Source organism: Phocoena phocoena, chromosome 1, assembly GCF_963924675.1.
Source record: "Phocoena phocoena chromosome 1, mPhoPho1.1, whole genome shotgun sequence".
NCBI lineage: Eukaryota > Metazoa > Chordata > Mammalia > Artiodactyla > Phocoenidae > Phocoena > Phocoena phocoena.
This window is the reverse complement of record NC_089219.1, coordinates 185,828,767-185,854,933: the sequence shown is the minus strand read 5'-3', so window position 1 is coordinate 185,854,933 and position 26,167 is coordinate 185,828,767. Positions and strand designations below refer to the sequence as shown.

General features: G+C 54.9%; 1 protein-coding gene across 4 annotated transcripts in view; it reads right to left on the bottom strand.

Moving 5' to 3' along the window:
• The window catches only part of NAV1 (neuron navigator 1), a 143,638-nt gene that overhangs the window by 22,104 nt on the left and 95,367 nt on the right, over positions 1–26,167 (bottom strand). Inside the window, exons 6-14 of one of the 4 annotated variants that reach the window (XM_065896486.1) lie at positions 8,037–8,175; positions 7,293–7,590; positions 5,866–6,559; positions 4,942–5,385; positions 4,268–4,309; positions 3,508–3,656; positions 1,795–1,965; positions 750–802; positions 42–65 (exon numbers count right to left, since the gene is read on the bottom strand). In XM_065896486.1, the coding sequence (XP_065752558.1) occupies positions 42–65; positions 750–802; positions 1,795–1,965; positions 3,508–3,656; positions 4,268–4,309; positions 4,942–5,385; positions 5,866–6,559; positions 7,293–7,590; positions 8,037–8,175 (2,014 nt within the window). Of the gene's footprint in view, positions 1–41; positions 66–749; positions 803–1,794; positions 1,966–3,507; positions 3,657–4,267; positions 4,310–4,941; positions 5,386–5,865; positions 6,560–7,292; positions 7,591–8,036; positions 8,176–26,167 lie in introns of those variants that run through there. The other 3 variants (XM_065896496.1, XM_065896513.1, XM_065896505.1) reach the window with 3 other exon arrangements.

Below are 26,167 nucleotides of genomic sequence, written 5' to 3'. Positions count from 1 at the left end.
CAGGGGTGTTAGGAGGCCGGGGCGAAGGCTGGGGACCCTACCTCAGACTGCATCCTCTCCTCAGCCTGGTGAAGGAGCACAGAAGTGGGGTGGGGAGAGAGAGAGAGAGAGAAAGAGAGAGAGAGAAAGAGAGAGAGAAGGCCATTACTACGGAGGCAAAGGCAGCGCGCAGAACTCAAGGAAGCGAGATGCAGAAGCGCCAAGAGGCTGAAGCCCTGTGGCCGGGCCTGGCTCTTCACGGGGTGGGCTCAGACCCCAGACCACGGTTCAATAAGGCACACCTCTGAAGCAGAGGTCACAGCCACCTCTGCCATTGCCAAGAAGGCTAGGAAATGAAACTGCTGGTCTGAGGACTAACCCTGTCGCCACCAACTTGAAGGAGTAAAGCATTAGGGGCAGAACGAACCTGAGGACCAGCTTACGCCTCACGGGCAGACGCGGGCCCAGGGCCCACGAGGAACACGCGGCAGATTCTGCACACAGAGAGGGTTCTGGGGTCCCTGAGCGCGGCCCACCCTCCCGGGCACAGAACGCCTCCATGACCAGGGGATTCTCCGTTTTTCAAAGGAGGCACAAAAGGCGCCAGGGTCGCTCAGGGATTGGCGGTGAGGCCGGAAGGACCACCGAAGTCTAGAAGCGCCCACTTCGTGCCCTAAGCTCCAGGGGCCCCCACCTCGCCCCGCCCCGCCCCCAGGAGGGTCCAGGGCGCAATTTGGTGCGGGGGGGGGGTGGAGAAGCGAGGCTCTTACTGAGGAGTAGGTGGAAGAGGCACTGGAGGCCAAGGACAGCACTGAGCCGTGAACTGCAAGAGAAGCAGAACGCAAAGGGTTAGCAGAGCGCTCGGCCGGGGAACCCGGGGGGGGGGGTTCCCGGGAGGAGTGCTAAGGCAGGGGTTCGGGTTCTGATCCTGGCGCAGAGAGGGAGAACAGAACAGAGGACGCGGCTGTCTGCCCCTCCGAGGACTCGAGTTCCGGGCAGAGCTGGCCTGCCCCCTCCGGCCCGTGCTCTCGGACAGCCGGGCCGAGGGCCCTGTGCTTGGCCTGCCCCTCCGAGGGCGCAGGGGTCCGGGAGAGAAGATGCTCCCGGGCACGGGTCACCGCCTCCCCCATCAGGAAAGCACTGTCGCTGCTGAGGAGGAGGCGGTTCTCATCAGAGCTGCTCAGAACGAATCGCGATTCTGCCTGTGCCCCCTCACCGCAGCGGGGACCGTTCAGGTGCAAGAGGTCTCCAAGTGCAAGACACTCGTTCTGATTCTTCATGAACGACAGCCCTACTGAGAGAACTGGAGCAGGTCGGCAAGGAAAGCCCCCGGGATGAGCGTCCTGACGTCACCAAGTCTCACCCCCAGAAAGCCGGGCTCCAGCTCTGACCACCACGCCCTGAGGGCGGCCCTTGAAGCCGGTCTTCGGAACGTTCTCGAAAGAGGAATGAGATGCCTAATTCTCGTAAGGCTTTAAGAGCTACCCCTGCGTCCCCGTAAGCGGTCCTGTCCTCTGATGACTGGGGGGATGGGAGGACGGTGGCGGCGTGCTCCGAGGGCGTCGTCCAAATAAGCCTTCCACGCTGCCTCCCCTCCCCCGCCCCCAGGAGAGGCTCCATCCCAAAGCCCCAGGGCTAGACGGTGCCACCCAAGGTTTCTGGGCCCCCAGACCCTTCAAAGGGATGGGAAGAGAGAGCTGAAATGGCCCAGCTGGCTGTTCCGTGAGGCAGACACGTGCGCGGTGGCGGCAGCGGTGCGCGAGGGGCCCCAGCAGAGCTGGGATGAGCGTGAACCGCGCTGGCATGAAGTCTCACCGTCGTCCGTGGGGTCTCGGAAGGATCCTGACCGGATCATCCCCTTGGGTCTCTCGGCCAGGGACAGGGTGCTCCCCATTTGGGAGCCGCTGTACAGCGCGAAGGCCGCCTCGTGGGTGGGGATGCTGTTGGAGCGGGTGATTCTTGGCGTGGTGGCCGCAGTGGGACTCACTGGAAGGACAGAGGGGGGGACAGGAGAGGGAGGGGAGGGCGGGAGAAGAGGCAGGGGCATCAGCTTTGGGCCCCGGGGGCGGGGCGCCAGGAGCAGAGGTGGATGGAGGGGCAGAGAGGAGGCCGGTGGGCCGTGCCTGGGAGAGCAAAGCCCTACGAGGAGGACCCTGCGTCTGAGCCAGGGGCGAAGAGCGAGGCCTGTTTGAACGCCCTTCCCTCGGGCCTGTCTGCCCGGAGAGGTTGCTTCCGAGGGTCAGGCTGGGGGCCTGGCAGCTTTTCTGAAACCTTCGCATCACTTGGATGTGCCGATGAAAACGGGGTGTCGTGTTTCTCTAACACACAACTGGCTGCCGGGGAGGCCTGAGAGTTCAGAGCAAGGCTCAGATCCGAGTGACGAAGAGAACCAGCGAGAGGCAGGGCTCAGGCTGTGGGGCGCACGGCCGGGCACCACGGAGGGGAGCGGCACTCCCCAGAAACACGGCCGGTGCCCAGCATGACCCTGGCTGGAAGGCCAGAGCCGGTGAGCGTGTCCCGGAGGCTGTGCAGCCCTGCTGGCCCGCAGCCCCGCCCCCTCGGCCCCTGCCTCTCGGCGTGCATGCTTGGGGGGGGGGGTGCTCCTTGGACACTCCGTGGACGTCCAGTCTCCGGGAAGACCCGAGAAGAAGACAACCCCACCTCTCCCGGGGCCCTTCGGCGTGTGTGAGGTGACGATCGTGGCTTGGCCCGGCCCCTCATCCCCCTGCGTGGTCTCCGTGGAGACGGACAGCAAGCTGGCCCCGCCCTCGTTTTAATGGCTCTCAGGGACCAGATGACCTTCCCTTTAGCATCGCGCCCTTCTCTAGCAAGATGACCCCGACTCCTAGTTTCCCCAGATTCCCCAGTCGTCCCACAGGCGTGTCACAGGTCTGCAGGTTTTGCTTACTGCCTTCCTTCGCTCCGCTGAAAGAGGCAGTGGATTTGGAGACGCAGGAAGGAAGCAACAGGCCAGCCCGGGCACTGTCCTCAAGGGCCCCCGGCACTCGGCGCCCCAGGAAGCAGGGCCGTGAGCCCCGGCCTTCGCCCCTCCCGTCTCTGAAGCAGAGTCGCCTCCTCCCGACAAGCTTCCCCTTCTCCTCAGACACCAGGAAAGGAGAGGCCAGCACGCGTCTCCCTCAGCCCTGCCTCTAGGATCGGACGGTCCCGGCTCTGGGGCAGACCCACCGCTGCACTCGACCGCTCACCCCCTGCCTCCCCAGCTGCCCAAAGCTGTATCGGGCGCTGGGTGCGGCGGCCCCCTTCTGGCTGCACCGGGTTTTGCTCTGGGCCTCCCTTACGGCTCCTCCACGCCAACAGGCAGACTCTGATGCTGCAAGGACCCCACAGCCTGGGCCCAGGGGCCACGTCTCAGGTCAGGGTCTGGCGCACTCGGCCGTGCGTCTCACGATGGATGCGTGAACTGAGACCCGTGAGCCGGCCGCCACGGCACGAACCAAGTATGGGGTGAAACCCAAGGCCCCGCTGCCCTGCCTGCCCCCCGGCACGGCGGTGACTGCGGACACTGACCTATGGTGGTGAGCTGGCCCTTGGCGCTCAGGGACATGGACAGCGCAGGGGGCGACGGCAGCTCTGGCTGGTCGTCGGACTCGGGTGGCCCCCCGATGCTGTGGGAGTGTCGCCACTCCTTGGCCTCCTCCTGGGGCTGCAGCTGGTACCTGCGGGCGGCAGCCGACAGCTCGGTCAGCCGACAGCTCCACCTGAGCTCAGAGGTGAGCTCCAAAAGCAGGACGAGGAGGTGGGAGCCGTCGGGGCTGACTACGGGGGGTGCGGAGGGAAGCAGCATCCTCCCGGACCTCAGGAGGGGCGGAAGGGCTGGGGACGCCCCTGCGGGCCTGCCAGAGCTAGGCCGAGATGACGGAGGCCCGGGACAGAGCTCGGCGTTCGAACCTCCCAGCAGCAGGAATCACCGGACTGCAGGACCTACTGCCCACCTGAGTGGCCAGAGGTGGCCCGCTCTCCCTCAGGTTTGCGGGGGGGTGTTCTGGCGGGACTGGGGCAGACAGCACAGGCTGGAGCAGGGAAGTGCATGAGTCCCATGTGCAAGCCTGTCTCTCCTCTGTCACCAGAGCCCCGGCTACAAGGTGACGCACACACAACAGTGTGCCTGGGTGGGCGCCTGGGAGGACGTATGGGAACCAGGTACACGTGACCGGCCGAAAGGGGCACCGCATGCGTGACTGGAGCCTGGGACGGGGCGAGTTACGTTTTTTCATACAGACCAGGAGCCCCAGGTATAGGAAAGAAAAATACACGTAAGGGTTATTACCTGAGCCCCTTCTTGGGAAGAGTATTCCGATCCCGCTGATTACTGTGGAGGAAAAAAAGAGAAGCATGTGGGTCCATCTTAGGAACTAGAGTTTGGGACCAGAGGTTTGACGGATGGAACACCGGGACCCAGGGCATCCGGCTGTGAGTCCCCCATCTCCATAAACAAAGGGGAGGTCAGCCACAGCCGCCTCTGGGCTCACAATTTGAGAAATTTATGTGAGATGTTTGATGTTTTTCTCTGATTAGCTTCCCACTCCCCCCGCCCCCTCCCCGGCAACCAGGGATTGAACCCGAGCCCTGGGCAGTGAAAGCGTGGAGTCCTAACCACTGGACCGCCAGGGAATTCCCTCTGATTCGCTTTTTAAACATCATACTGTGGTAGATGAAAACCAGGATGTGACATAATAGGGGTGATCTGGGGCCAATGATTAGGAAGCAGAAGCTTCGGATGGCAGGTTAAACCAGGCACGAGGGCTCGGGGAAGTCACTGAACGTCTGTGTACTGGTTCCTCATGTAGCAGGCGAGAATCAGAATTTAAACACAGACTGTTCCCTAAGAGTTGCTGAGAAGCAGAGGAGGTTACGTAATGTACACACAAATGTCGACAGAGCAGCGGTCAAGCAGGCCCGGAGGCAGGGGCGGGCTCAGCGGGCTCGGCCCCGCCCACCCACCTGTCCAGCTGCCCAGTCCTGGGGCTTCCACTCCAGGTCAGCTCTTCAGCGTCCTCCTCTGCGGGGGCGGCGGGGGGCGCGGGGGCCACGGGGACAGGGGCGCTGCTGGGGAAGGTGCCAGGCAGGCTCATGGGCATCTGGAGGGACTCCATGCTCCTGTGCAGGCCCGAGAGCTTGGGGTACATGCGGGTCTCTTTGGGGACGCCGAAACTGCTCATGAGCTCCAGGCCCTGGGAGAAGCTGGCGGAGTTGATGTTGAGGATGGGGGCTGGGCTGGGGCTGAAGCAAGAAGGGAGGGGACCCCCGGCGGCTGGGCCCGGAGTGTGCAGATCTGGGACCTTCGGCGCATGGGCGTCAGCGGACGCAGGGAGATCCAGGCTGTTGGAGTTGACCTTGTCCAGATTGGCTAGGGAGGGTGGCTTGACAAAGCTCTTAGCCGTGGCCCTGAGAGAAGTGACGATAAAACAGGACATTCAGGATCACGCAGTTAGAGAAACAACAGGCAGGTGGGATCTCAGCCGAATCCTGGTCCTGTTTCCTCACTTTTGGGCTCTTTGTAAAGCACAGGGGGCTTCTCTCAACGCCATTGGAAAATACGGGGGGAGGAAATCTGACCTGGGCACCATCCAGTCTTAACGAGGGGACAGCACACGCACAAGGGAGACAAGGGTGGGTTTACGCACAAATGGACGTGTGTGTGTGAGAAAATAAAACAGCAAAACCACCCAGGCAAGAGCTCGGAGAGGCTCAGAGCACATCGGGGGGCACCGAGAACAGCTCCGAAAGACGGAAGAGGCACCCGGCACCCGGGGAACAGGGGGGAGGCCCAGGGGCAGCAGGGAACAGTCCACCCCGTCTAAGGAGCGCCGGGACCCTGGGAGGATGCTGGGAGGGCAGACAGGAGGAAGCGCCCAGCCTGGGTACCTGAGGGGGGTTGGCGGCAGCTCTGCCAACTTGGGGGCCGGGGGGTGGCTCGCTTGGCCCTTGGGCGTGCTCTCCGGGGAGCCCATGCTCTTCAGGGACACGCTGTCTGGGTCCAGGGCCACGGCCTTGGCCTTGGCCTTCTCCTTCTCCCGGTCCGTCTGGTTGACGGGGGCTGGGGTGGCCCGCCCGCCGGCCCCCTTGGAGGGCTCCTTCAGCCTGGAGGGCGTCAGGCTGCCCTGCCTGGTGCTGAGGAGGCTGGGGTCGATGCTGCTGCTCACGGGCCGGGGGCCGGCCCGCCCGCCGGTCACACTCATGGAGCTGGACTTGGCCGGTCGGGGCAGGCTGCGGTACTGGATGTTGGAACGGGCGCCCGGAGCCAGGAAGCCGGGCTCCGCGCCGTTGGGCACGTCCAGGCTGGTCTTGCGTCCGTTCGCCGGCTTGACGGGGATGCCCGAGGTCTTCTGGGCCTTGCCGAGCGTGGCCGAGCCCCCGGCCTGCACGACGGTGGCCGTGCCTGTGGCGGGAGGGGGCTTCTTGTAGCCGAAGGACCCCGACGTGGATGGGCGCGCGATGCCCGAGGGAGGCTTCTTGGCGTCACCCAGGCGGTCGCGGCCGGCGTCCGAGGAGGAGCGCTGCAGGCCGGCGCTCTTCACCGCCAGCTTGCCCTTGTCGGTGGCCTTGCCCTCGGGTTTGCCTGCGGAGGGCGGGCAGGAGTGAGCGCTGAGACCACCGTCTCTGGCCGCAGGAGGAGGGGCGCCGTGGGCGGGCGAGCGGGAGCCCGGCAGGCTGAGGACCCTTCTCGCCAGAGGGGAGGGGACTCCGGGCGGGACTGGCCTCAGATTGATTGTTGTTTTCCGCCCCCAGGGTAGGGTGTCCCATTTTGGTTGCAACGGCAGAGGCGATCACAAAGATGATCAAGAAGGAATGACGTCTAACGCTGGTCCAGGGAGGGAAGGTGGGGGAAGCAAAGGGACGGGACTCAGCTGTGTCTGCCGGTGGTTAGGGACTAGAGGGGGCCTGACGGAGGCCGCGGGTCACCACGGAGCCACTCTGGGAGCGGCGTGATTCTGACAGTGTGCCAGGACCTCCCCGGGTTGGCAACCAAGCCCTCAGGAAGACAAGGGCATCACCCGCGTGTCCCAGGAGAGGAGACGGAACCACTGGACGGTGTGAGGCAGGTCAGGCCAGGCTCCCCCCTCCTCTACAGCTGGGCCTAGGCTTTAAGCACGTGGCATTTGTATGCCCACATCTGCACGACGGACATCGTACTGCCCGTCTTCCCTGACTCGGGATGGCCTGGAGGCTAGGGTGGGCAGCGCGTGGAAGCGGCGTGCGGGCTGGCCGTCTCCCAAGGGTTAACGGCTGTGAGGAAGCCAGGGAAGCAGGACTTGGCCCTGGGCCCCCCGGTCCCTCGTCACTCGGCTCACCTGCGACCTTGAGGGCGCTCTGGGCCGTGTGAGTGATGGGGGAGGTGACGGCCACCGGCGGGGTCTTGCCCTTCTTCAGGGACCCGGGGTGCCCCAGGGTGACGGGCTTCTTCAGTTCCCCAACCTTGGATGGGTCGTCGCAGCTCTCGGGCCGCTCCCGCCGCCACTTGGCCGCCCCGGGCTCCATCTTCAGGCTGCCGCTGTCGTACTCCAGTTTTCTGGGGGCCTTTTCCTCCGACTCACTGAACCAGTTCAGCGCGCTCTCTGCCAGCGAGCGCTTCTCGGAGTCCGTGCGCAGCTGGAGACGAGAGAAGGCAGAGTGGACGCTCAGGTGGGGAAGGGGGGACTGGGTGGAGAGAGGGACTTTGGCTGCCGGGTGGCCCGACTCTTCCAGAGCAGACAGTGAACCAGCCTTCCGCCCGCACCTCCAGGCTGTCAGAGGACAGCACACAGATCCCGGGCTTCTCTTCCTCTCCAGGTGGGACAGCACTTACGGGCATCCCTCCGAACTGGCGTGGGCGCTCGATAGAGGCCCGCCCGCCAGGACGGCAGCTCACGCCTTAGGTGACTGCCCGGCAGCTAGGGATTTCTTTCCACCAGCTCAAGAAGGACTTGGCCAAGGGCACGTGGGAACCAATCCCACGGAGCAGGTGAACGGACGTGCCACCCTGCGCGCAGGCACGGCCCGGTCTGCCCCGTGGTTCTCTTGCAGAAGGCGGCCTAGGCATCCGTACTCGCACGTACCACTATAGTCGAGTTCCTGCGAGATGCCGTCGGCGTGGTGGGCAGGGAGTTGAGTGAGGAGCTGGCGTTGAACTCTTCCGAGCTGAGGTTGTCAGAGGCATCACTGAGCCCGCTGCTGATGGAGCTGCTCTCATCCCAGCTGCGGGACAGGAGAGAAAGGTTAGCAGTCAAGACAGAAGCCACGGCGAGAAATAAAGTTCCCATGATGAGAGCAGGATGGCTGTACTCCAGCATACAGACCGGCCAGAAGGGGAAAAGCGTGGGGGTTAGTCCTGGGTTTGCCAGCAACGCAAAGAGTGATTTAAACTTCCTTGTAATTTGGTGATGCCCTTTCATAAAAGGAAGGGACTACACAGGGAGCTCTACTCAACGCTCCGTAATAACCTATGTGGGAAAAGAATAGGAAAAAGAAAAGATATACGTGTTAGACATACACTGAATCAAGTTGCCTTACAGCTAAAACAAGAAACAACGTTGTAAATCCACTATACTCCAACATATAATAAACATTAAATTTAAATTAAAAGAAAAAGAAGGGACTAGCTTTATCTGGTCAAGGAAGACGTTATATCTCCTTAACAGAAAGGTGTATTATAGAGACAAGGTAATTCTTGGATGGACCTCATCACACAAACCCATTTCCCGTCCCTATAAATAGCCTCCATTCTTAGAATTACTGTATCTTTATCTCTAGATGTGTTCTCTAGGTATTTCCCCTCCCTTTTCTGAATTTTTCCACACCTGATAACCAGGGCCGGAAAAAGACTGATCTTTTCTAGAGCCGCTTAGACCTGTCACTCCTCACTGCCCCCCTCTTTATCGGGTTCACCCCATCCTGGGACCGGGTCCCGCTGCTTAAGAGCGTGTACCACTCTTCTGGTGAGTGAACCCACTTTAGGTGCCGTGGCCAAGCAGAGGGGCCAAACGTGTGCTGAATGGTTTCATTTCTCTGCCAATTGCTCGGAATATCAGACTTGTGGTGCCTGGGAGAGACTGTCGTTTAAACATCTGTCTGTACGTCTTTATATCGAGAACCCTGGTCCGTATATTCAGAGAGCCTGACACAGCCTCGGTCACTCTCCCACGGTCGCTTGGCTATTGATTTTTCTGTTTGACAAGTTTCTCAGTCAGAACGTTTATTCTTTACATCTGAACGAAATGCCTTCTCCTCCACCGTTCATCTCCTCTTGGACCACCCGTGCTTTTGCTATCGCAAGTTTCTTTTTGTTCACACGTTATTTTCAAAGCCCAACTTCCATCCCCTACAACTGTTTTTCAAAGGTCCCATTGCCCAAGCCTTTCCCCGTTTCTATCTCTTCCTTCTGGACACTAAAAAGTTCTTCAGAAATTCCGTGTTCAGTTTTAGAGCCTCAAACCGAACACGGGACTTTAGGAAGACGTTAGTAATTCCGTGGGAATTATCTCTAAACCCTCCCATCCGCGTCCACAGTGAGTTTGCTCGTCAGCTTCACGTGTGTGCTGAAGTGGCTTAAGATGTTTTCCGTGAATTAGCTGGTATCTGGGAAACGTCTCCCTTTAGATTTATTTTGAGTTTCGTATCATGGAACAAAAATCAGACACACAAGTCATCTAAGTGCTTGGCCCAGATTTCAGCTGGCCTCCGTCTGATTTATTTGCTGGGAATAGGAAAGTGGGTGGTTTGGACGTTTGGCTGTTGCTCTGCAGGGATTTATCCAAATACATTGAGAAAGGGCAAAGAAAGCATGGGGATTAGACTACAGACTGAGCTAGACGTTATTACTGTGAAATACGGCCATTATTAAACGACAATCCACCTCTTCTCCCCCAACTTGTGACACATATTAAATCTCACATTTGTCCTGGGCTAAAATAACACCTCCCCCCAACCCCATATTGTAGAGAACACATACTGAGCAGGAAAGATCAATTCTGGTTTTACGATCCTATCATCCTATCAGCTCTCCTGGGTCAAGACAAGATCTCTGACAAACAACTTCCAGCGGGTCAAATACACAAGAAGCCTGCCCTTGCGCAGAGATTAATTACAGGTAATCGAGGCCTTGGGGCAGAGAAAACGCCTATGGACAAGAGGACTTTGCAGTCCACCGACCCCGAAGAAACCCTTCCTTTGCTCTGCATTGACGGAGAGAGGGGTGTTTATCTTCTCAGAGACTCAGTTCCTCCTGGCCCCAAAGACCTCCCCTCCCAAATCACAGACTTTCTCCTGTAGTAAGAGAGTTCCAGCCTAATTACTGGGCAAGGTTGACTACAGGATCTGAAGGTTTCCTTCAATTTTTCCACGGACTGGGGGCAGGGCGGGGGCATGGCTCAGGAAATAATGCGAGCCACGGGGAGTCATGGGGAGCACCAGGTGAAGCTTTGCTCCCTCACCTCCTGCTGTGCGGCCCGCTTCCTAACAATACCGGTCCTTGGCCCCAGGGGTTGGGGACCCCTGACCTAGAGAAATTCCTTTGCACGTCCTGAACAGAAGGAAAACTCTGTCGTCATGACTGAAGGGTTAAGCATGTCCATTGGAGGGAGCATATTTTCTTTCTTAAAAGAAAAATTACACAAGTAATATAGGCTCTGGTCGAGACTCAAACATTATGTAAAAATATAAAGGGAAAAAGGAAAAACGCCCCTTTTCTGCCCTCCCACTTTGACTTCTAGGGTGACCACGGGTAATGGTTTTTGTGCTTCCTTCAGAGCACCCCCACGCGGCCCCCTGTCCGCAGCTGTCTGCCCTCTGCATCGGGGACCACACCCCACCCTCTGGAGGCTCTTAAGTTGGAAACTCAGGCCTCCTCTGTGTTGGTTTATTCTTGTTTTAGTGAACTACCTCTTCCAGTAGGCTCCTGGAGAAGGGTGCTTGGGAAGCAAACTTTATAAGATCTGACACCTTATAAAATGTCATTATGCTATTTTACGTGGGAGATTTTGGCCAGGCATTGAATCCTTTCAGAATGCAAAAGCATTGCTCCATTGCCTAGTCTCTACTGTTGCCATTCTGATTCCTTGTCCCTAGAATGTGACCTGTTTCTTTGTTTCCTTTCTGGAAACGTTTAGCATCTTCCCGGGTGTTATAACGTATCATTAATGACTCTATTTTGGGGGCAGTGGCCTCAATTTTATCTTCCATTGCCTCCATTTCTGCTACCATTTTTCATTTCCAAGGGTACCTTTGAAAACACCACATCGATCTTTCTCTCAAGGACACAACCTCTTCTTTTAACTCTCAGAGACATTCATTCACTCATTCATTCGGAGAGGCAGGTTTACAATCTCTTTGCCTAGTTTCTAGCTCCAAGTTGCTTTTTTCTGTTTGTACTGGGAGACTTCTATGTTACACACCTTCTCGCATCTCTGACGACCCTTGGCTGTTTGCTCATCTGTAAGACTGGGATCCTCATCATAAGTTCTTTGGAAGCTCTGTGTACACAGGTAGGACTTGTCAGCGATGGCGTCAGTATAGGGAGATGCAACGGGACTGATTCATGTAAGTTTCTTCTCTGGGGCTGCTCAGATTTCCTAGAGATGAATCTCCCACCCTCCTGCCTGGAGGGAATGAGACCTGTGTGCTGAGAGCTGAGCTGGGGAAGGTCCTGGGGGGTCTCAACATTCAATATGCGAAGTTTCACTCAATACTGGCTCAAAATCTAAGCCTTCACTGTGCCAGGAGCCCACGAGTGCAGAGACCCCTGTTCTATTCTCTCCAGAGTTTCCAGCCTTCTGTCGACTAGGGGAACGGCCGTAGCCTTCCTAGGAGGAGGGGATCTGAGAGTCTGAGGGTTTCTTACATAAATTTCCAACCAGTCCTCCTGTTTTTAGTTTCACCTCTTCCCCCTCTAAAGGTACCTGATGTCACCAAGTCAGCAAGCTTTTTAAGGGTCCTGGGATACAAACAGAGGTGCTGCACAGTTGTCCCCACTGTGGGCTTAGGACTCGCCTTCGAGCTGATAAAGCAGTTCACACCTGCCATTCTGATTCCAGCTTCCCCGGATGCAGCTCCTGTCTCTCCCTCTAGTCTTTGTCCTTGTGGCTTTATGATTAAAACAAAATCCCAGGGCTTCTCTGGTGGCGCAGTGGTTGAGAGGCCGCCTGCCGATGCAGGGGACACGGGTTCGTGCCCCGGTCCGGGAAGATCCCACATGCCGCGGAGCGGCTGGGCCCGTGAGCCATGGCCGCTGAGCCTGCGCGTCCGGAGCCTCTGCGCCGCAACGGGAGGGGCCACAGCAGTGAGAGGCCCGCGTACCGCAAAAAACCCCCCACAAAAAACAAAACAAACAAAACAAAACAAAAGATCGTTCAGGATTTTCCGTAGCATCTTATGGAAAAACCTGAATGAACTTCTTGGACAGCCTCACACTACCGGCCTGTCCATCTTTTCTTCCTTTACGTTTCTCCTGCTTTTGCTCCGGTTCAGAGCCTAACGACCTCTCTCTCGGCTGAAGCCCTGTGAAAGGCTTCCATCCCCCCCACTGTCAACAGAGTTTCCCCTCCTTCCAGTACACACTGAGTATCATCAGAAGCCCGACCCAGCACGTCCCCAAACCTTCATTAGCTCCTCGCTGCTGAGACAATCGAATCAAAACTCTACATCCCGCTGTTGCAGACCGTCCGTGAGCCATCGTGAGCGTATAGCGTATGACAGCACGGATAAATGTCGTAGCCAGGGACTGTGCCCCTCATACAGTGTCTGTACACGACGGGCAGACTTGAGTTCCTGGCTTGTGAAAGCAGGGATGCGCAAACTCAGAGAAGGGGTTACGATCTGGAAATGCTACATGGCTGTTCTCTAAGAATGACTGGTAGTTTATTTCCAAAGAATCCTCACTTCAGTGGGAATTGATAAACTTTCTTTAAGCAGATCTCTGCTTAAATTCTCCGTCTATTCAAGAATGTAATCCACCTTTTCTACCAGATCCTTAAAAATACCTATTAGAAATATTTGACAGGGACTTCCCTAGTGGTCCAGTGGTAAAGAGTCCGCCTTACAATGCAGGGGACGCAGGTTCGATCCCTGGTCAGGGAACTAAGATCCCACGTGCCGCGGGCAACTAAGCCCGTGCGCCACTGCCACTGAGCTCGTGCCCCACAACTAGAGCCCACGTGCTGCAAACTACAGAGCCCATGCACCCTGGAGCCTGTGCACCACAACTTGGGGAGAGAAAAAAAAAAAAAAACCCTGCATGCCACAACTAGAGAGAAGCCCGCAACCAAGACCCGATGCAGCCAAAAATAAATAAATAAATCTTAAAAAAAAATACATTTGACAATCCCTGTCTGCTAATGCCAACAACAGAGTCATCTGTGGGTCTGCTTCTATTGACTATTTTTCTGCCAGTGATATTTTCCCATTTCTTCACAGGTCTCACAACTGCTTATTATATGCCACGCGTGAAGTGGACGGCAACATGCACACCTAGAAAACGACGTGCCCCTTCCTCTGTCAGGCTGCTAGGCCTGAGGGATGAGTCGGTCTCATCTGCGGTACAGCTAGGTCTGGGTTTTGTTGTCACGTTGGTTAAAGTTGGTTCCAAACGTCTTGGGGGCGGGATCAAGGCTGTCCTTCCTATGGGGCTTGGGACGTGGCCACGGTAAGACCCCGAGATCTCTCCACGCTCTACAGCCCAGCTGCCAGCTTGCAGGGCCACTGAGTTCTCCTAGCTGGTGGTGGCCACCTCCGTGCACTCAGAGAAGGGCCCTGTGCCTTGCAGGGGGTCTCCTCCATGCTCCTGCCCCGCTCTTGGCTTCCTCTGTGCTGTGCTGCTTCCGGCCAGTCCGTGAATGCCCCGTGCACCCCAGATGGGGAAGGGGCGTCTGTCCCATCTTTCTGCCCCGCCCTCGGTCATTGGCTCACGTCCACTGTGTGCTCTCAGGGAAGGCCCTGGGGGAAAGAATTAAGGGTGGGTGGGGACGTACTTGCTCTGTGACTAAGTCTCCTTGTAGCCAGTGAGCATGTAGCCGTTGAAAGTTTGTACAAAGTCCAGCTGTTTTCTCCTTATCCTCATGTCTGGCGGGTTAACCCTCTGCCTCCCGCCGGGCCCCTCAGATGAAAGCAGCTGAGCATTCTTTCTCTCCCAGGAAGGGTTCATCCTCTCTGGAATTGAGTTCAGTTAGAATACTCTGCATCTTTAGATACTTACATTTTTCTTTCCTAAGTTATGTTTGTCACTTCTCCAGCTCCTTCTTGCTGGGTGGGAGTGGCAGTGTGTGGAGACCTTGTACCATTCCTTCAATAAATTTCTGAGCCCTCCGTCTAGGGCCGTAAGCGAGCCAGCTGACCCCTCTGCTGTTCCCTTGCCCACTTCCTAGCACCGGGCTACAGGGGTGCACCCATCTCCTCTGGGGGACGAGAAGAAGGACCGTGGCGGGGGAGGGTAGGCAGCTCAACTGGACGCTCCCTGTGTGTGTGTGCAGGCCCAGGGCAGTGCACAGGGTGGGGCGCACTCTCCCCCTGGGAGCAGCGCCAGCAGTCGTGTAGCTCTTGGCCGCCCCTCCCAAACGTCTCCCCGCAGAACTCAGAGGGCCAAGGGTGTGGGCTAGCGGATGGCAAGGGCGGGCCGGCTCGTGGTGCGCAGGAAAATTCCTTAGTTCTCCCCAGCCCAGCACGGTCCTAGGAAGGCAGACCGGAACGCTGAACCGGCATTCCTCTGGTCCAGGACATACGTGCCTGGAGAAGCAGCAAACACATCTCTCTGGTTATTTACCGCTTTATGGCTTCTTAAATGCTTTAAGGTTTCAGAGCTCTGAAACCTTATTTTCTCCTCTGAGAAATGTCTGCCATACAACAGGCTGGTTATAAGAGTCGGGCTGTTTTTTTTTTTTTTTTCTTTTGGAATCATTTTTTACTCCCAGGTAAAGTTTACGGAATTGGGAGCCAGATGGTACAGCGCCAGCAGACGCCGAGGCCTTCCTGCTCTCCATCTTGGTATCACTGCCGTCCGAACGGAAACACGCCCCAGGACAGCGGGAGGCTCTCTGACCACACGGTGGACCCGATTTCCAGAAACTGAATTCCCAGCTGCTCGTAAAAAGAAGCCGGAGTCAGACCTGGGAGGCTTTCGGTGCGCATCGCTGAACCAACGAGGGCGACTCTATCCCATGAAACCTACAAACATCCGGTGGGCCAAGAGTCACCAGCACACGACCCTTGACACGTCCCCCTGGCTGGGGCTGGTAGTCGGAAAGCAGCAGTGAGTGGCGGTGCGTCAGCAGAAATCAGGCCCAGGGTGGAGGCGGCACGACAGACAGCCAGGGCGTGCGAGCGCGACGCGCTGGCTCCAGGGCCCCGGGGGGGCCGGCGTGGCTGCGGCTTAAGACAAAAGGCACATCTTACTAACGCAAGTGCCTTAGGTGATGCCCCCTGGACGGCTCTGCAGCCCCACAGCTCAAACTGCTCTACTTCAGGGGACCGGAAAGGAGGACACGGAGTTTGGTCCAGGACCAGCCCGGCGGAACTAAATACGTAAAGAGACTCCAAGTTACTCTGTCCTCTTGGGGAGGCTGCCCGGAGGGCTGGGAGTGGATATCCTGATCCTTGCTCTAGTTTTGAAAACATGCACAGCTTCCCTGAGAGGACAGCACTTACAGTTAGGATACAGCTTTCCCTGCTCACCATCTAGGATGGACGGTAACGGGCTAGACCACATGACACTGCCAAGTTTGTAGGTAGAAAGATGGTTGGCCGGGGCCACTGCCATCTGGTTCAACATCGCATGTGTTTCCTTTTGAGTCTGGCCTGGGCTTCAGCACTTGTTTGCTACAGAAGTGCGGTCGTGGGTTCCGAGCTCTTAACGACAGCAAGATGCAGAGTTCTGGGATCAAACGACAGAGGTGACGACCTGTCCTGGCTGAGGCCTAGTTCGGTGCCTCTGAAAACAAGGGAACACATCTTGGACTCCCCTCAATCCAAAGTTCCAAAGAGATCCCACTCTTCACTGTCTTTGATCCTTTCTCCTCCAGGCATTTTCCTGGAGGCGAGCCACTCGGGTGGCAGCCAGCCCAGGGCCCCCCCCCCCAGAGCTCACTCACAGCCATGGCGATGGCTCCTAACAAGGCATCTGGTTGGTGATATGCTCCCTCTCTGGCCCCTTGAGCAAGTGACCCTCCTGCCCCTTTGGTTACCAGGTGGTCACCTCCCAGGTCTGTGCAATACGGCAGCCACTGGCCGCGCGCAGATACACACGGAGCTCCTGAAATGTAGCCGGTCCGACGACGTGAGACGTGCGGTACAATTTCAGAGACTTCGTACCAGATTCCAAAGACTCAGTGTGACAAAAGAATGCGCTATATCGTACTAATAACTTTATATTACATACTTAAATAAATCATGTTACTGTAATTAATTCCACCTGTTTCACTTTTTTTAAACGTGTCTACTAGGAAATTTAAAATCATAGATGTGACTTGCACCATGTTTCTACTGGAAAGCGCTGTCCTGGAGGAAACTTTTGGTCAATGGAAAGTCAGCCTCGAAGAGCTGGGGTTCATTAGCTGCTACAGTGGTTACAGGTGGTGCGTGACCCGAAAAGGCTGTGGTTTGCAGGTAAACGTCAACGGTGCTTCTCTCGATGGCACCAGATGTGGCAGAATCGCTGGGCACATAGACTGAATTATTGGCCACAGTCCTGAGCGTTCAGAAGGTTAAAGAGGATATAAGTGATTTAAAACGGAAGAAAAAGAAGAGAAGATCGTGGAGGAGCCAGGGTGAAACGGAGCGACTGTGCGACGTTCAGTTTTGAAAACGAATCGAGGCCACGTAGGGAGACCGATGTTCTGCTCAGACACCGGCAAAGCTCTCACCCGCCCACGTGGCCTCAGCTCTCCGGGGCGAGCGCAACACAGCGCCTGCTTCATTACATGTCTGTGGTTTGGCCGAGGCCACGGCAAGCCAGCCTGGTCTGGCCAACAAGGATGAACTGCGCACAGAGAGATTTAGAAGAAGAGGGGGTGGGGCAGAGAAGAAGCCAACGTAAACGCCTTGAGCTAACGGCCTGCCGAGTGTTAAGGGTAACGATCACCAAGCACAAGGAACTCTCGGCACCAGGTAACCAGGGTCTGATAGGAAACTGGAGGACGTGCACGATCAGGGACACTTATTTGGCCCCCTTGATATTCTGACAGTTCAGCTCATTCCTCTACCCCAGTCCCTGTGAACACTGACGGTTTCAGCAACCTGTTAGTGACACTTCCTGAACTCCACTTTGAATCACAGATCTGAGGAATTCTGTTCAACTCTCGAATGTGGAGGCTAACTTTGTACCGTCAACACGGACAGTGTAGCGCACTCTCCTCTCCTGGAAGGTCGACGTGTTTTCGGTGGGGGCAGTGGGATCACGGGCCCGTCCTCAGCAGAACCCCGTTCAGTCGAGCTGAAGCCTGTGTCTGAATCTGAAGAGATGCCATCTCAGCAGCGGCAAGAGAATGACTTAGAATCAGCCTGCTAGCTTGGAGTACTTAATTGTTCCGGAGAACTGGGTGCTTCTGTAGGTGAGCTACAAAATTCCAGGCGTACGTGCAATGTTCTGTTGTCTGCTCACACCTCTGGATTCTCAAATGTCTATGACCCGGAAAAAAATTTAAAAAATTATCACCTTGGCTTCTAACACCCTGCTTCAAACATCGCCTTCTCGGTTCTGGAATTTAATCTCTGCCCTAAGGTTAAGACAGTTTCTCACACTTAGACCACCGTTACAGACTGAAACGTGTCCCCCCAAATCCTTATGTTGAAGCCATAACCCCCCGTGATTATATTTGGAGATAGGACCTTTCGGGAGGTAAGGTTAAATGAGGTCATAGGGGTGGGGCCCTAATCCAATAGGACTGGTGTCCTGAGAAGAGGAGGAGACACCCGAGCTCTTTCTCTCCACGGAAGGACACGGAGAGAAGCCAGAAGACGGGTCTCACCAGGAACCAACTCTGAGGGCCCCTGGATCTTGGAATTTTAGCCTCCAGGACTGTGAGAGAATTACTTTCTATTGTTTAAGCCACCCAGCCTTCGGTATTTGGGTATATATTAGCTTATTTTTTATTTATACGTTAAAACACTGGACCCTGACCACCTCCATGATTCAGGCAGTTTTCCATTCAGGGATTTACTAACACGAGGTTTTTGGTCGTGATACCGTAGGTCATTACAGCTGAAATAAAATACCCAAATCCATCAGCCGGGCTCAGTAGAAGCTATGGATTGAGAAAAGCAAGGAGGCGAGCAGAGTGGAAGGAATGATCATTGCTGCTTTGACTTGGCAGGGGTACGATCCTGGAGAAATGTCATCTTTTTACGATGAAACCAGGCTCTACATGTGCTCCCCTAATGACACGCTACGCAACTATTCAGTCCTGCCAACAGCTTGGCTAGCACTTTGTGGGACAAAATGGATGCAACTGGATTAGAGGAATCAATATATTTTATTGGGATCTTAATGTGGGAAAGGGTAATTGCAGGGTGGTGGGCGAGACAGAGAAGTGAGAAGACGGGGAGTAATGAGAGACCGTTTCCGAGGTGTGGGTTTAAGCTTTGCCGTGTCAGCTGGCAGGGCTCAGCACAGGAAAGCAGAGCAGAAAGTCGAGCTGTTTAACGGGAGTCTCCCTAATGAGGACCAACTGCGGGTGGGTGAGAATGCTGACTCGGCTGGCCGAGGCTTGTTTGAGTTCTCTCCTGTTTCAGAGATCTCCCTTTGCGCCTGCCCCAAGCCTTCCCCCTCCTCTCCTACTTTCACAGGGGCAGGAATGAAAAAAAAAAAGGCACCTTTCTCTTTTTCAGACGTTTCCAAGTGAGGAAATGTAAATCCTTCACAGAGTCAAAAATAACTGGGAATCTGAAGAAAAGGGAAAATCCTACCGGGATGCCATTCAATTCACCCCGGAAGGATGAGGGGCAGCCCTTGGGGGCAGACTCTGGAACGCTAACCATGCACTGCTCTCCCCTGCGCTTAACTCCCAGAGTTGAATTCCCTTACTTTTCCTGGCCTCAATTTCCCCAGGTGTAGGTAAGTCATTCCACACCTACGAAGTGAAATGTTCGGGAAGTCGAACATCTGGGAAGATAATTTTCTTAACTTGGGCAAAGCAAATCCTGACAAGAACTAGAAAGTCACAAAATTAAGGCGTCAACTGGTGAAAAGTCATCCTGATTTGAGTTTCCTTCAGAAAGAGGCTCTAAGAACAGTCAATAGGGTGCTGTTTGGAACCAACATTCCCTTCTCTTCCTAAACCAACACAGACGTCCCATTCCCGTAGATCTCTGGAAAGGGGCGAAAATGCTGTTTGGTTTAACATTTCGGAAGATACTTCCTCCTTCCTCCCCACTTCCCACCTACTCTTCCTCAGGGAAGAGTCCCCAGTTCCCAAATCCCCGGCTGATGGAAAGGACACGACACAGCAGTGTTTGCACCTTTGCATTTTCTCTAAACCAATCAGGAATTAAAAGACGACTGACGATACTCTGAAAAGTAGGACAGGTTCAGGTTAAGTGCCTAGAGCAGAGCTTGGCAAATTTTCCCTGTAAAGAACCAGACAGTTGTTACTATGTTAGCCTTTGATGGCCACACGTTCTGTTGCAGCCACTCCCTCTGCCCTTGTAGCAGGAAGGCAGCCACAGACAACACGTAAATGAATGGATGTGGCTTTATTTAAATGGACGATGAAATCTGAGTTTCATATAATTTTCATGTGTCACAAAATATTCTTCTTCTTTTAATTCTTCCCCCATTCACTAAAAAATGTGAAAACCATTCTTTGCTTTGTGGGCCAGACGAAAACAGGCGGTGGACCAGGTACGGCCCACAAGGCCAAAGTTTGCTGACCGCTGGGCTAGACCAAACTAAAGCGAAAAGGAAAACAATTGTTCCTCAACTGACAAGTCTCGGACCAGAAAGCAACTCTGGACTGAGAGAGACCTCTGCTTTTATTCCCTTTTCGTGCCTTTCTGATCTAAGCTGCTCTGTTTACAAGTCAAAACACGATTTCTCTTCCAGCAATATTACTGGTTCCTCTTGACTCAGGAAAATAAAAGGCTGGGGGCTCGGGAGGGAGGGGAAAAGAGAAGGAAAAAAGGAAGCGCTGGGATTGCGTGCCCCTCACTGCCAATCCCCCACTGGACTCGGGCAATGCCTTAAAGTAGGATGGGAATCAAACGTTATTAGAGGCTTTCAGAATGATTTATGCGCAGTTGACAGAAGCGAAAGCCTTTTTCAGTGAGAAGCACAGAGCCTGCCCCAGGGACAGGATGGAAGGAGTCAGGCAGAGTGCACACGCCCTGGCGTTTCTGTCACGGTCATGGCAACAAAGAGGTCCTGATGTCCATCTTCAGATCGCAAACCACCCTGGGAGCGCGCAGCGGGCATCCGAAGAGGTGAAAAGGGCTGGGAGGCAGGCCCCAGTCCACACTCCGGGCTGAGGATCCGCGCACTCTCAACAGTTTCTGGCAGCTCTGGAGGGTCTGGGCCAGACTGCTGGTGTGAGATGCTGAGCTGGCAGTAAACACCCCCAGCCTGTAAGCTACTCTCTTGGCGGGACGAGGCTTCCGCCACAAACCCCACCGCTGCCAGGCCTTCCCTTTGAACACACCACTCCCCTCTGCTGAATTCTTTGTATCACATTCAATCTTCTCACCCCAAGAGTCCCTGGCATTCCATTATCACCCTTTTTCTCTTTTACTCTGTTAAAACTAAAAGTCCACTTTCCAGCTTCTTCCTAGTGTTTCTACGAAACCGAGGCAATCGTCTTTTTTCTATTCGCTGAGACTCCTCGTCCAGTCAAAACTCCTGACTCAGAACAGAGGGCAACGCGTCACCCAAGTTTCCTGTCTGAAATTATCCTAATGCTGTCCACGTGTAATCTACCAAAGAAAAACAAAACGAGGACCGTTCAAAGGGAAAGCCAGCAAAACAGAGACAAACACACATTCCAAATCCTAAGACCTAAAGAGAAACGTCCCCGCGTCAGCCTGCCTGCCGGCACGCCGGCCCCCTCACCCCACCCCCATCCCGGCAACACGCGGTCAGAGACCCAAGTGCCCTTTCCGTCCACCAAGAGGATCAGCTCAGGATAAACGCAAAGTTCGTGACAGCACGACACCTGTAGTGCACACACAGGGAATGTCATCCGAATCCTTCATTTGTTTTCCTTTCCGCGAATAACACTGAGAAAGCAATCCATAGCAGACTGCAAGCACCTCTTGCAGGAGCTCACACCCTCTTGAGGTCCCTGGGGAGAAGTTCAGCCAACAACCTTGGACGAGGACGGTTACTCTTAATGCGAGTCAGATGCAGGGTCGCCCAAAAACCATCGTACCTTCACTGAACATAAAGAAAGAGAAACATCCCGGGCTGGGCGGAGAGTCATAAATAAGATACAAGATGAAGCTGGTTTCCAGGTTCCAGAAAATTTTGATACGGCCTACGTAGGTCCCTTTGCAGTTTTGACTTTAGTGATTCGGCTGGAGTTTTTCATTCCCATAACAGCTGCAATTCCTCTTTATGTCGTATCCTCATTTAAATTCCAATCTAAAAATGTCGATCATATAGAATGGCAGTGGCCATAGGTGTAGGAGTCCAGGGTGATAACAGTTTTCTCTCCGCAAAGAATCAGAAGCTGAGGCCTCAAAGGAGCGTCAGTGTATTGCCAGGGAAGCTTCTCAATTTCTTACTGGGGAAGCTTATCTGATGCCGCCGTTGGCACCCTGATATCATTCTTTCAAAAGAGATGGTCGTGAGAAGGTAGGAGGATTTAAGGGTACACTTCGTAACTGAACATTCGTTAAGCTGTGTGGTTCTAAGAGTAAAGATTTCTGTTGTAGCAAAGCAATCCGAGTGTAAGACGGCTGAGGCTGCTCTGTGCAAAGTTGCTGTCCACCTAACCAGCGGGCAGCTGGGGTCTGACCCAACAGGAGCCATGATTTGCACCCACCTGGTCAGACATGACCAACAGGACTCTACACTGCTGGACACACAGGCGGCAACATCCTGCACTTGACGAAAACAAGGTCTGCAGCTCTACTGAAGACTCAAGGCTTTGCGGAAAACATCCTTAAATGATGCTAATGCAAGCCATACCACCGCCAACGTCAGAAACGCTGGAGCCGAGGTGATGGTCCCCTTCAGTCCGTGGAGTCAGAGGAATTAGCAAGCTCACTCATTTGGTTGTGTGTCTGTAAGCTTGCTCAAATCACAGCAGTTTCTCCACTCTTCTACTGCCTAACGCAGTGTGGAAATCCAAACAGCGATTCTGAAATGCTCACTACTAAAAGGCATCTTTGCTGCCTTTTAAACTGACCCATGGCACCTGCTTTTGTCAGAAGGGCACGCCTTTCACATTATCTTCTAGTGGAGATGCCAGATGGGTGCTCATCCAAGCATATATTATTTTTCTTTGTGAACGTCACCAGATTACAAAAACAATAGTTACCATGTGTCCAGTATTTAAATATGTGTCTAAGCACTGCGCTGGGCACTTACGTAGAGGTACAACCTCATTTAACCTTCATGTCAGCCTGGAGTTAGATATTACTCGCACTTCACGCGTAAGAGAAACTTAAGACAAGTAGAGTTGCATGCCTGCCCATGGATGGTCCCACAGCTTCCGTTTAATGTCAAGATCTGTCCAACTGTTAAGACCTGCCTTTAACCACCGTATAGACTATAAATACTCCCATCATGAGAGACAACTCTAGTTGGGGGTGGTCACAGACTAGCAGAACTAAATCGGGCATCTGCTCGGATCTCCAGGGAACCGCCTGGCGTCACTCTGCAGTGTTATTTGGCAGCATTCCAAATGGTGCTCCACTGGAGGGCGAGATCACTTACACGCCTCCAGGGGCCCTTTGCACAAAGAGCTGGTCTCTGGGTCAGTCATAATCTGTGTCTGCTCCACCGCTTTTACACCGCACCTCAAGTTACTGAGGTTTGGGATCCAGCATCGTTAAGAAGAAATGGGGTTAGTCCTAGACCTCAAAAGGCCTGAAAACCCAAACACGGCGTTCCTGAGAGGGGTCTGCTTCTCGGTAACTGGATGGGGGCTTGAGCGCAAGAGGCAGGGCGGCCAACCCGACAGGCCCTCCCACGTGCTTACACCGGCTCCCGCCCTTTGCAAAGGCCAGCGGACAATGTGCCCCTACGGGCCCGCCGCAGAGGGGTGGGAGGGTGCCGGGCAGCTGGAGACGACTCAGGTGCCCGGCTCCCGCCCTTTGCAAAGGCCAGCAGACAATGTGCCCCTACGGGCCCGCCGCAGAGGGGTGGGAGGGTGCCGGGCAGCTGGAGACGACTCAGGTGCCTTGGCCTGGGTGGGTGGGGGGGCTCTGTGGACCCCTGTCCACCACCTTCCCCTCGTGGGGATTCATCGGGACCCACGCGGCTCGACTGTGAAGTCCAACCTCCTGGACGGCGCTTTGCAAAGGGCTCTTCGGGACGATGGGTAAAACTCAAACGCCCCTGACAGCGAGAGCCAGGACGCTGGGCGAGGCCCGGTGGACACTGCGGCGACACCTGCCTCCGCCGGGGCCTTCATGGCCCTGGGGCAGGGGTGACGGGCCCCTAACCGAGAGTCAGCAAGGCTTTCCCATGGCCACACGTCCCGGGACACGACTAGACCGGCCTGAGGGTCCACTAGCGCCCCGCCCACCACGGATGCCCCACCCACCCCGTCCTGCCCTGTCCAGTCAGCAGCGGGGGGGCTGCCAATTGGTCCACTCACGGAAGGTCTGTGCCCGCCCTTCCTGCACTCTTCCTTCCGGCTGCCTCGCTCCTGTCTGTCTTCTTTCCTGCTCTCTTCCGGCCGTGTCCCTCCGGCTGTGTCCCTTGGGTGCTCACTTACTTGGGTTCCTGCAGCTGGGAGGGTTGTTGGTTTCACAACAACAATCCCCTACATTAACCCCACCAGAGGCCAACACTTACGTAGCCCCTCATGTTTCCGAAAAGCCGTCCTAGGTGGAGCCTGCCCAGAACAGCTTAAAAACGAAAGCCAGGGTCAGAATTTGCAGGGACGTTGAGTGCCGAGCTCTCTGAGGTCTCCTGAGAGCTCCTGAGGTGGGAGCCCCGCCGTGGCTGCGGGAGACCCTTTCCTGCCAAGAACACACAGCATTTGAACTGACGCCACGGTGTGCAGGGGCTCGTGGAGGAGGCTTCTCTCCAAACCCAGCCGGTGGTCAAGTGTAAGGCCAAGTCGTCCTGTCAGACACCACGTGCTGGAATTTAATTAAACAGGGGCCTTCTCCAACCACCCAGTTATGGGCTGAAATGTAACATGGCGCGATTGCTTCTTTCTCCATTTATGAAACACGCCGTGTAGTTCCTCATCAACGCTGTCCTGGAGGGTGGACTGCGGTACTTAACACCGCGGTGGCTCCCAAAGAGACAGTTTTACAAGTGTTTACATGATCATCTTCTGCCTCGAAACAGCCACCTCTTAGATCCGTGAGGGCCCTTCATTTGGGAAGACAGTCACGGGCAGACAACCAAAGACAGCTTTCTTTGCTTGGGGGGATATGGGTTTCCAATCTGTTCTCAGACCCCAGACCTGAGATGCTAGGTCAGGTGACTTTTCATTCGAGCCTCCCTTCCCCTCAAAACAACCCGTGCATTCTTTCCTGATATAAAGATTTCCAATAACAGCATAAAATGAGCAGTTAATAATAGGTCCCAACATGTGAATTACAGCGGTTTCCAAAAATAAAGCTTCGTGGAGGAAAAATCTGCAAGCTACTGCTGTGAGGTAGATGCAGCAAAAGAGTTTCCTCACACCACGGAAATCTGGATGTCCGCACACAACTGGCAGACACGGGTTCTGAACACAGCCCTGGGAAATGACTTTTGGTGTAAACCGAACCCTGACTTTTCCCTACCTCGCCGTTCTGTCTCCCTCTCCTCAACCAACCTTACAATTAAACACCCAAGGCCCGTTCCTCAGTCTTTCCTTACATTTCCAGAGAGCAAGACGGGGGGAAAAAAAAAAGGCAATGCTATCATCTGTCACCTTCTCTGCGCTCTGTCTAAGGTGGTGCCTGGGACCCCGTGCTGTTCACGAAGTCTTCTTTCTTGCCAACCCGCCTATCAACGCTGACGTCCTTGAAAACCAGAGAATAGGAACAGTTTTTCAGGATTTCAGAAGAAGTGCTCCCGAGAGGCCCTCTGGATTCGTGCGTTCTGAATAGCTCCCCCCACTAAGATGCTCCACTCTTATCAATTCTACCAAGGGACAATGGGCAGGTTTGTCCAAAGGAATCTCAGCACTAAGAAACCCCATTGACTAAAAACTTTACTTGCCTCTTTAATCTAGGTCTTAAGGAAGGCTGAGCTGTCACTCCCACCATGGGGGCGGGGCTCAGTGATCTGGCCTCCGTGGGCCCTGTAATTGTTATAGACCTCTTGCTTTCATCTTTATCGCCAAATTAACCGCCTTCTTATGGGGGCCATTTAGCTCACGGACTGCTTACTCTCGGTGAAATATCTTTGTTGAGGGCTCTGAAGATTTTCACTTCAGAGAGCCGGACGGCTGAATACCACATTGTGCGTGGGGGTCAAAGGTCAGCATCCGAGGAAAACCCAGCTGGTGCATGTAAAAGACCCGCGTTTTTATGGGTGAGTTTTCTGTGCATGTGAAAGTAAGCCCATCTCTCACCTACTACAAAGCCTTGAACAAAAAGAATGAAAAGAAAAGGAATCTTAATTCTCAACCGATAAGGAGATGAAGTAAAGATCTTAGACCAGACAAACAAACTACACACAGGTGTTCAGGCACGGCAAAGAGACACTCATTCCCTGCCCCAGGCATGACATTCTGCCCGCTTAAGGATGAAGGATGAATGGAGGAAAAAAATAACAAGGAACGGAAAAGATTTAAACTTCTCAAACCCTCACCTGCAAATGCCAGAGACAGCAAACAGTTTTGAGAGGCAGATGTCCTATGCAGTTTTTACAGATCAGGTACTGAAGTATCCGTAGTGCTTTGCAAACAGCCGTACCCAGCCACTTTGGGAACTGGTGATTGCTTTCAACACCCCTTGAGAGTGGACTGCCATCATTCTGTAGCAAATCCTGAACCCATCACTCTCCACCCAGACATTCCCTTCTCTCCGAACCATCTCACGTGTGCCTCTCCACTGCGGTGGCCCTAGTTTTCCTTCAAAGAAGGAGAAAGTAAGGCTGTCC